The sequence below is a fragment of the Rhyacophila brunnea genome, unplaced genomic scaffold (assembly GCF_057557595.1).
Source record: "Rhyacophila brunnea isolate RB1 unplaced genomic scaffold, BYU_Rbru_1.0 scaffold_7, whole genome shotgun sequence".
NCBI lineage: Eukaryota > Metazoa > Arthropoda > Insecta > Trichoptera > Rhyacophilidae > Rhyacophila > Rhyacophila brunnea.
Window position 1 is genome coordinate 7140485 of NW_028233339.1, and position 10633 is coordinate 7151117.

The window sequence follows — 10633 nt, forward strand, 5'->3', positions numbered from 1 at the left end:
TTTATTATTTTCTCCGAATTTCACACAGGGCCACATTTTTGCGTTGTCCGTTGCCGCCTTCGGTTTTGACACTGTATGGACACTGTCACTGACAGTAAAGTTTATGTTTAAAAGTTTGTTTAGTCGATGTTTCAAAACGGAAAGAAGAAACTTTGTTTATTTTGTCAAAAGTCACACCGGTATCAAAGATAATAATGGCTCTCTTGCATACGGTAATCGAGGAAATACCCGCATTGACTTTAGAGAATATTAGATTATTAAAAAGAAATGACATATTTAATGTTGTGCAATATCTACAAGAAGATCTATATCGTATCGGCAGAGTGAGCAAAATATCTGCCAGGAACCAGATATATATTTATCGAGATATGATGAAGCTATTCAGAGCGCCACGTATACGTGGATCGGATATATTGGACTATAATTCTATGTTGCCTACGCGAATCAGCCAGTGAGTAATGTATTTAAAATACTGATACTTGTCCAATTAGGTGACAGCATTTTGTTATAGCCCCACAATTTTCAGCCTATCTATGTATTCTTATCAAGTGTTAATAAGCAGCATAATACATGTCTGCAATGCGTTTGATAAAGATTTGCTTTATTCTTATCAATCTAAACGACTGAATGCAATGCATCTTTATCACTCATTGTTTCAAACTTTGGGTCTTTTTACTGGTTCTCCGCCACCGCTCGCTGTCATCTGTCAGTGAGCACAGTTTTGCCAACTGAACTATAATTATAGTACATTTTGGTTGGCGTACTATTCGAAAAGTTACATTTTCGTCCGCGTACTATTAAAAAAGTATAGTACGTCAAAAATACCACAATTTTGAAAAAAATTATTAATTGAATTCGCCGGTTTGGTTAGGGGTTCATATGTTGCGATGTTTAAAGTTCTGTAAAATGTTCGTACTTCAATCACAGCAAATCGTAATAACGTGAAGCGAGGGACGTAGTAAGTATAATTGTATAATATAAATAATATAAGATCTCAGTGTGCGATATTAGTCTATGGACGTGGTTTTGCGTTGTATACCTACTCTAAAAAACTAACGTGACAGTTAATGACGGCAGCCGGTGCTAGCATTTTTCAGTCGTAAGAGGTGTTATAATAAAGCAGGGCATCGGAATTTCTCGAATTCTCCGTTATGTTTATGTGAGAAACAAAAAACTTTCATTGTCTACACGTCCTATAATTTTTGCCGAAATACTATAATGGCTTGGACCGCGTACTATAATTCGATGACAAAAAGATAGCTAAAATCCAAAATGGCGACTGACAGATTACGATGACGGACAACCAGTAAAAAGCACCCAAACTTCCATTATTCTTATCAAACTAAAACCTCTGAGAATGCCGTGAGTAATATTATAATATAGTACCTACCAATTCCACTAAGGATCGGTTTCAAAGGGACATTGTCAACTGGAATGATCACAGAAAAAGAAATAAGTTTCACTTCCTACATAAGTAACTCTGTATTATATTATTCATTATAATTTTTCAGTAAAAATTGATCAAAATTTATCATTTTACCACGTTTTTCTTAGCTCGTATTCTTGTTTTTCCGGTGGTTGTTTATCCAGTACAAATCTTGCAATCGATATTTAACTAACTTCCCGACTAGCTAGACATTTGAAACTTTTAGAATTTATCAGAACACGATGCCAATGCATTCTTTTAATACTTTTAGCCATCTTTAAGTAAAGTGGAATTGAAATCATTTTCAGTTAATTCTGTTTTGTATGAAAAGTTATTTCGGAAGAAATCCGTAATCCAATCCACTATTATTGGTTGCTAAGGGGGTGGTCCGAGCAACTAAATTAGCAATATATACGTGCGTTACTATGGAAATCAAAATGACATTTCAGTATTCTATATTTGTTTGTTTGATGCAAAATAGCAAAAAAATGATTTGTTGACAATTGCCTTGTTTGTCCTAAATTATTAATACATAGAATTGTTATTATTATTAATACATAGAACAGAAAATTTAAAAACGTGGTATATAAAAAGTTCTTTTTATCTTGTAATTATTTATAATATTGTGCTAGTTTTTCATACCTAAGTCAAAAAATATTATTATTGTGAAAAAATATTGTAAATGTTTCTGGGTGCTTTGATTTTTATCAAAAACTTGATGCCCTTTATCTCAATATGCATTATTTGAAAAGATAATAAACAGTCTTGCACTGGGTGTGTCTGAAAATGACCATATAAAATGTCTGATATCTAACAGTAGGTGATATACTACATAATTATAAAACATATTGATATATTCAGACAACAGAAACGCATTGTAATATCACAATGTCAATGTAGTAGAAGAATTTGGTTTCTCTTTTGCAGGTTAGATGATATTCTCGATTATGGCCTAGCACGCGGTGAAATAACTGAAGTATGTGGACTGGCAGGTTCCGGGAAATCTCAATTGGCATTTACTTTGTGTGCAAATGTATCATTCGCTTTCAAAAAGAAAGTCATCTATATAGACACAAAGGGCGACTTCAGTGCCCAACGTGTTCGTCAAATTATTGAAGGAAAAGGAGGAGATGACATTAAGGTGTGTATCTACAGTAGAGACCGATTATCCGAACCATTTCCAGATAATGATCAATCCAGATTTGAGTGGATGAAAAAAAACTTTGATACTTCTGGAATAAATTCAGGGAAGTGCCCAAAGTAGCCAAGTTTGTAAAGCATCTACCTCAGAAACCATATATGCAGGTTCGATCCTGCGGCTGATAAAAATGCATGATATTTTTATTAATCTACATCAAGGACCCAATGGCTTGGGAAGATAGCTATCCTCCATTCCCTGCAAAAAGTCTTTTAATATAGCTTCCGCTACGTGGAGGCTCATTTGCTCCGCTTATGAAGAAACACACTTATGAATAGTCTTTTTTCAAACATACCTTTTTTTTCGTAGTTTTTCAAAATTTATTAGTTTTTATTATGATTGAAATCTGAACAATTGAGGTTCTACATATTTGACTTACATGTTTTTAATAAGAAAGATTGAAGCATTGTCAATGTTACATTAAATTCTACCTAAACAAGACCCAAAAATTTCAGCCAGTCGTGTCACTTCGCCTTCTTGGATTCATTTGGCAGTGGATAAGGAAATAAAATGGTTTGAAAAACTAGTTTTTTTTTAATGGATAATTCACAAGATTTAAGAATATAACATTCTTTATTGAACCAAGTTTGAAGAACTATTCCAAGTTATTTATCCTCAAAAAATGATTCTTCCAACGACTGAATAAGGCAGATAATAAATATACAAATTAACACACCTCAAAGCATCTCAAAAGTAAAAGGGTCCTTGTAAGCGATCTTGCTCATTCAAATTTTTGGGTGAAGATTGCAGTACGGCTTTCATGTTTTTACAGTACTGTTGTCCTATTCTGCTAATCTGTCTGCAAGTCTTTGTATATTGTATTGTACGAGGGTGGGTCAATAAGTCCTTAGAAAAGCCGACAGGTGGCGCAACTAGTACTGTAAGCGGTTTGTTTTCATGCAGCGGCACTACCGATTCAGTATGCTGCGAAGTTTCAATCAGATTGGTCGGGTTGTTGTGTGTTTCTCGTACATTTAAAAAAAAATTTGCTTGTGGAAAATGGAAAAATGGAAAATGGAGAAAATTGAGGTTAGAGCTGTTATTAAACATTTTAATATAAAAGGGTTAACAGCAAAGGAAATAAAAAATGAGTTGGATTTAGTTCACGGCATATCTGCTCCTTCACTTGCAACTATTTATAACTGGTTAAATGAATTTAAACGTGGTCGTACATCAACAAAGGATGAACCACGCTCAGGACGTCCTGTAGAGGTGACTACACCAGAAATGATCAATAAAATCCATGATATGGTGTTAAGTGACCGAAGATTAAAGTTGAGTGAGATAATTGAGGTTACAGGGATCTCAAAAGGTAGCGTCATTTCTATTTTACATGACAAATTGGGCATGAAAAATATTTCTGTAAGATGGGTGCCGCGTTTGCTCACAGTCGACAATAAACGCAATAGGGTGGTGGCCTCTAAAGCCCTGTTGTCGCTCATGCAACGCAATCCGGATGAATTTTTTCGTCGCTTTGTGACTGTAGATGAAACATGGATACACCACTATACTCCCGAGACGAAAGAACAGTCAAAGCAGTGGATTGCGAAGGCAAACCATGTCCAAAGAAGGCGAAAACCGTAAAATCAGCTGGTAAGGTTATGGCTACTGTATTTTGGGATGCACGTGAAATTATTTTCGTTGACTATTTGGAAAAAGGAAAAAAAATAACAGGGGATTATTATGCATCTTTATTAGACCAGCTAAAAAACAAAATTGAAGAAAAACGGCCTCATTTAAACAGGAAAAAAATCCTCTTTCATCAGGACAATTCCCGTGTTCACACATGTTTACGATCAATGGCTAAAATTGAAGAATTGAAGTTCGAATTGGTCGACCACCCACCGTATTCGCCAGATTTAGCCCCCAGTGACTTTTTCCTTTTCCCAAACTTAAAAAAATGGCGAAGTGGACAACGTTTTTTTTCAAATGAAGAAGTCATCGATCGGACAAATGCTTATTTTGAGGACCTTCCGAAAACTTATTTTTCTGACGGTTTAAAAAACATTGAGAAACGTCTAACCAAGTGTATTGAGCTCCAAGGAGATTATGTTGAGAAATAAAAAAAAAATACAAAAATAAAAACTGTTTTAATGCTTTTTTCTAAGGAATTATTGACCCACCCTCGTATCTAGTTGAAAAAACTTGTCATTTATTTTTATTGTAGGAAATCGCCCTGAGTTTCGAACGCATCAAGGTTGTGAGAATTACGAGTATGCACAGCCTCATAAGTTTTCTCCACAAACTGGTCAAGTGTAAGAACCTGGAGAAAACCGTCGACCTTATCATTATCGATTCACTTCCTGCTTTGATGTTACAATTTCTAGGAGAGAAGTCCAAAGAAAGTAAGGTTTCAGTCCATTTTACATTGTTTTTTTTAGCATATGTAGTGTTCTTAACCCATTTCAAAGCATTCCTCTGCAGTCATAATATGTTGGATCTCATATCCAATTATTATACAAGGAAATGATTTTTTTTTCTTTTGTGATCATAATTGGAATTCATATATATTTACATTGCTGAAACTAGTTGACAATGTCCCTTTAAAATGGACTAAACCGATCCTGATTATTATTAAACTAAGTGGAATTGGTACTATATTATATTATTCTGCTTATTTTCCTTTATCTTTTTGATTGCATACGAATTTCATGCAAAATGCATAGAATATGATTCTTTGTTTTTAAGTTTTGTTTGTTAGGTTAGGTTAGGACATATGTTCAATGTTGATACACATACAAATTGTCAAAACTTTATGGCTAATTAGTAATAGTTTTATTAACGTGTTTAAATATAACAAAATTATTATTTGAAAAAAAATGTGGGTTTAAATTTCTTTACTTACTTTTTAAAAATATCACTTTTTTACATATTATAAGTACTTCAATGATGTCATCTTAGTTTAATTTGACAAAATAACGTTTTTTCATCACATTTCTTAATTATTTTCTCCACTGCAACCCGAATTTCACACAGGGCCACATTTTTCTGTCGATCGTTGCCGCCTTCGATTTTGACACTTGACAGTTTTCAAAAGTTTGTTTAGTCAATGTTTCAAAACGAAAAGAACAAACTTTGTTTATTTTGTCAAAAGTCTCACCATTATCAAATATAATAATGGCTCTCTTGCATACGGTAATCGAGGATATTGACTTTAGAGAATATTAGAAATACAAAATGCATAGAGAATGATTCTTTGTTTTTAAGTTTTGTTTGTTAGAATACTAGGTAGGTACTACTTCACTATGTTCGTCCTAAGAGGATCATAATAATATGGGCCTCCATAGTGTGGAAGTTGTATTAATATTTAATTTAATTTTGAGACATTATATAATACAAAAGACTATTGCCAACAGTAACACAATTTGGAAAGTGCTTCAGAGAGTATTGTAAGACCCATTAGTTAAAATTTGCCGCAATTAGATAGGATACTTAATGCATTATGGTCAATGTGCGTGGGGTTACATATTTTCTCAGAAGTGTTTTCAAAATTATGTATGTTCAATGAAAAGAATGTTACATTCTTAAACCTTGTGAATTATTCGTATTGATTGTAAAAATTGTTAATACATTTTTGTATTATTTTTAGGTCTGGGGTTACTCAACCAATTTGTGAATGTTATTCGACACATCAGTAAAAAGAATAATTTAGCTGTTATAGTAATAAATGTACTGACCCGTTGGATGGAGGCGAAGGGAAGGAAAAGTAAATAATCAATACATTAAAATATGTGCTAATTTTAGTAGAAATATTCATTTACGGCACCCTAAAACATGTATATTCTGAGCAAGCTGAGAAAATAAACAACAAATAAATGACAAATATGGGATTTTAAAAGAAAAATAAAATTGAAGGAAAATTTTTAATTCACTGTTGCTAAGAAATAATTCCTTATGGCTCGATGACATTGAGCTACTTTACAAGCTACAAGCTAGCGAATTTACAATCTGTTTGTAAACTCACCCAGTGTCATCATCGAACTAGCTAACAAGCAGATTTTAAACAATCTACCGAGAAAAGTTGAAAGTTGGGCTACTTTACACGCTACACGCTGGTGTGTGGGCCGATATGCGTCTGCTCAATAGAGCGATAGTGAAAACCTCCCGGTAATAAAACGAACTACTCAATACGTCCTGTGAAAATATTACCAAAAATGACGGTTTCAACTCGCTAGCTTGTTCGCTTCTGAGCGAGTGGAAAGTTTTGTGTGTCATCATCACAATCGCATTGACTCGCCCGCTTTTAATCTCGCCAACAAGGAGCTTGTAAAGTAGCTCAATGTCATCGACGCATTATGAGTTTTCTAAAATTTTCCGGGAAGCCAAAAAGCTGATAATATAGATTTTTGCGAAACAAATATTCTTTTGATTCTTGAAATAACGTGTGTTTAAATCCAAAATCTATTGTGCCAATCGTCGCTGTAGATGTCAAGGGAGCCAGTCCACAAAATCATGAAGCTGAGAAATCAGCGCGTAAAGATTTTGTGTGACAAAAAAGTATCATTATATGATAGAACTTTTTTGTTTTTAAAGATAGAATGGTGAAACTTTTAAACATAGAATATACTTTGTGATGTTATCTTTTTATTATTTTTAATGGGTATCTAAAAAAATAGTATTTTAGAAGTTATGTTTGTTATATCTCTTGATCATTTAATATTGAAAAGTACAATTGGCACACTTGTGTGGTAGTCAAAGAGTTTTGTGGCTTAAATCCATTGATCACGGCATCTTTGATGGTTTTACTTTTGGCCAAATTTGTGGCTTGACTCCCTTGACATCTACGGCGATGTAATATGCTCCATCTTGGAATAGAAATTTTTATTTATAAAAATACATTCATTTTCAGATGACTACTCCCACGCCAACTGGACTGAAACAAGAAAACCGACGCTGGGAAGGTACTGGCAGTACATACCTCATATCAGTTTGGATTTAGAAAAATCTGCAATCAATCCTTTAATAATTAACTTGAGCATAAGGACGCAACCTCACTCAAGTGATTTACAAAAAGCTCAATTAACATTGTCTTCAAAATATGGTATAACATAAATGAACAAAAAAAAAATATATAGTATGTAACACTGCCTGTAATAACTGTGGTTTTCCCATGGGCCCATAAGTTTATTTTTTAAAATAGATTACTAATCTTTCTTAATTTTGATAATGGCAGTTTCCCGTTGGCATTTTGTTGCTCCAGTGTCACATCTTGGTCTATCCAACATTGAGCCCGGTCCATATCTTCTTCACTCACGATGAATGAATGTACCGAATAGTTTAATTATTAGTGATCACTAATCGGTTGCATTAATGATCACCAGCTGGCTATAATCATTAAGTGATTAATTCATCTAAACTAATATTTGACATTGTGATTTCGTTTGTTTGTCTGTCAAAAATAAATAAATACAGATTGTTATATTAAAGTGTACCATATAAATATTGCACAATCGCATTTTTATTGTTTTAAAATAAACAGTAAGAAGTAAATCATGAATGATTGATGTTTTCGTACACGAGTTAATGTTTCTAGTATATACAGTGTAACCTTGATTTTACGTGCTCGGGATTCAGTTGGAGACTACAGGAAAGACCAAGATTAACTGTCGGTAGGCAAACTTTTACGTGAGCAGTGCAGACATTTAGGTTTTCAAGAAATAGCTTTAAGAGATTGGCCATGATCAGCAGAGTGAATGAAAGAACAGCTACGTATTGAAAATTGCCATGTCTGCATTTTGTAAATACTTCATCCACTTCATTGTAAAATTAGATTGCATTTTGCTGAGACGTTAGTTGGAGACACTTTCTTCGTTAGATGCAGAAATGCATTTTGATAATAATCTTGTCAGTATAAAATGTGTTCGGTTGACATTGGCATTGAGAGGATTTGTAACAAGCATTCTAGGATCAATTTACCATTTATGAATTCGAGAAATCTTCACAGAAAAGATTACAACTGACTTAAAATATTAAACACTAATGGAGGCATTGTTTTCTCGGTGGTATTCTGAAGTTTTGTAAAAATGTGGTTATTATTTTTACATTCAATATTCTTCAAGACCCTAACATTTGTTCCAAAGAGCCACATGTCGCGAGTGGAGAACTACAAGATTCAAAGTGTTTGTCCTTGGAGAAACAAAAGTAACAATGAGGCAGCTTAGGATACTACTTCATTGTTGGGTTTGTTTTTTCAAGGACGAACACTTACAACCTTGTAGTATTAGGCTCGCGATGTGGGTTGTGAGCCGCTATTTGCCGTCCCCTGTGACACAGAATGACTGAATGTTGGAGTCTTGTGTACTCCTCGAGCAGGTGCAGATATTTACAAAAATGTCATTTGAGGATGTGCAATTCAGCAGTTAAATCCTTGTTTTTTTCTGGTTCTTTTCCGTAAAAAAATCTTCGTATAAATAATAATAATATCAAAGTATAAATAATTTTTTTTTTCAAAATGGTCAATGTCAGGTGAAGTTTAGGTGCCTAGATATAAAAAATAAATGTAATAATAAGTTTAAAGTGAATCCGTTTTGTAATAAAATGTTTTGATCTGTCATTACTTTCATGCTGGATTTTACTTTAACATAAAAAATAATTTATTACTGTATATAAAAAAACAATATTGTCTATGGTTTTTATTGCAAATCATAGATAATATATTAGTCTATGATATATAAGCATAGATAAGATATATAAGTTAGGTTAGGCGGTATGTCAAAGTATTTTCAAGTTAAACGATAAATGAATATAATTCATAAATTGAGGACTACTTTCGATCGATGGCCCGGTAAAAAGTATTTAGGCCCCTATCGCTTTTTGCCGTTATTTTTCCTATGCGGTGCGGCGTTGGAGTTCACTATGATAAACTGGAAAGTGGGAGAAACGAACTTCTACCACACGTATAAGAAACGTCAAGCCAAGAATAAAATCGAAGAAATACTCTCCGAGACTAATTAAGAGGCAGGTTTAAATTTAATTTGAACATGCCTGCTGGAATGTCTACAGGTCGGTATATTGTCTTCGTGACTACCGCACTAATAAGCATGGCGATAGGGTCTCAGACCGTTCACATGCATTACAAACCCCTGCAAGATATGGACTCGTATATAGAAAGGGAGATAAATAATTTACCAAAAGAATTGCAGGAAGTGGTCACTTCAAAGTTATCTCTGCAAAAATAGATGTGCTTTTAAACATAATATTATGGTACCTACCAATATTATTGTTTAAAACTTTTGGTTACATAACTCGCACTGTAATAATATATTATGTACTGATTATTGAATTTAATAAAAAGTTAAGTTTCTATTTAAAGATCTTTTTCTGGGGAAGCCTCTCCTATAGTTAGATAATCCATGTATTAAAAAAAATGGTGGTTTTGCGGTTTTCATTTTCTTAAACTAATATCAGAAATATTTAACAAACAGATATAAAAAGTCGAATATGCCTACTGTGTTAGACTAGTTTTGACAATTAAATGATTAGTTGTTATAACAGTGTATCCTTTGGCTTTTTGCTGGTGTCAAAATAAAATTATAAACACCATTTTGACAATATGAAGTAAGTTTTGTATTTTATGTAATTATCCAAATTTATATTGCACTAGGTATTTAGTATGTCACTAATTCGCAAAGCAATTTAATAAGGAATCATGCCAGTGAACAAGTGCTACTTCGGTCTTTAAGTCACACCAAACTAAAAATACACTTGTAAAGCCTGTGCTCACTTACACCTTGGAAACCTGGACATTAACATAAACTCAGAGGAATCGACAAGCCCTAAACATTTTTGAAAGAAAAATCTTCCATCGTAATCAAGGATGCAGATAACCTATTATTGAAAAATAAGATACAATGCCTACAATCAACCTAGTTTGGTAGACTGTGCCAGTTAGGTCATGCGCACTCTTTGAACCGGCAAAGAGATTAATGTCAAGCAGGCTAAAAATTATCTGCCAGATGGAGCTGCCAAAGACTACCGTATGTATCTTCTTCTTCTTCGTCCATATCCAC

At 33.5% G+C, this 10633-nt stretch overlaps 3 protein-coding genes across 3 annotated transcripts; all 3 read left to right on the top strand.

Annotated features, from left to right (window-relative positions):
- The first annotated feature begins 87 nt into the window (after nt 1-87).
- Rad51D (Rad51 recombinase D) lies at nt 88-8119 on the top strand. Its single transcript, XM_085957965.1, has 5 exons — nt 88-451; nt 2354-2567; nt 4792-4969; nt 6214-6330; nt 7474-8119. Exons 1-5 carry the CDS (start codon nt 195-197, stop codon nt 7674-7676), a joined length of 969 nt encoding a protein of 322 aa, XP_085814091.1. The 5' UTR covers nt 88-194; the 3' UTR covers nt 7677-8119.
- Nucleotides 8120-9299: 1180 nt separating this feature from the next.
- Nucleotides 9300-9578, top strand: sloth1 (sloth 1). The gene has a single exon (XM_085957968.1). It carries the CDS (start codon nt 9363-9365, stop codon nt 9576-9578), a length of 216 nt encoding a protein of 71 aa, XP_085814094.1. The 5' UTR covers nt 9300-9362.
- A 26-nt stretch (nt 9579-9604) lies between these two features.
- Nucleotides 9605-9889, top strand: sloth2 (ubiquinol-cytochrome c reductase complex assembly factor 6 sloth 2). The gene has a single exon (XM_085957969.1). It carries the CDS (start codon nt 9605-9607, stop codon nt 9800-9802), a length of 198 nt encoding a protein of 65 aa, XP_085814095.1. The 3' UTR covers nt 9803-9889.
- Nucleotides 9890-10633: the final 744 nt, after the last annotated feature.

Excerpts from the sequence above, each read along its gene's own strand:
- Rad51D (XM_085957965.1), top strand. The coding sequence starts at position 195 with ATGGCTCTCTTGCATACGGTAATCGAGGAAATACCCGCATTGACTTTA. Across the intron at positions 452-2,353 it reads TTGCCTACGCGAATCAGCCA|GTTAGATGATATTCTCGATT; the intron begins GTGAGTAATGTA and ends TCTCTTTTGCAG. Across the intron at positions 6,331-7,473 it reads GGAGGCGAAGGGAAGGAAAA|ATGACTACTCCCACGCCAAC; the intron begins GTAAATAATCAA and ends ATTCATTTTCAG.
- sloth1 (XM_085957968.1), top strand. The coding sequence starts at position 9,363 with ATGAATATAATTCATAAATTGAGGACTACTTTCGATCGATGGCCCGGT.
- sloth2 (XM_085957969.1), top strand. The coding sequence starts at position 9,605 with ATGCCTGCTGGAATGTCTACAGGTCGGTATATTGTCTTCGTGACTACC.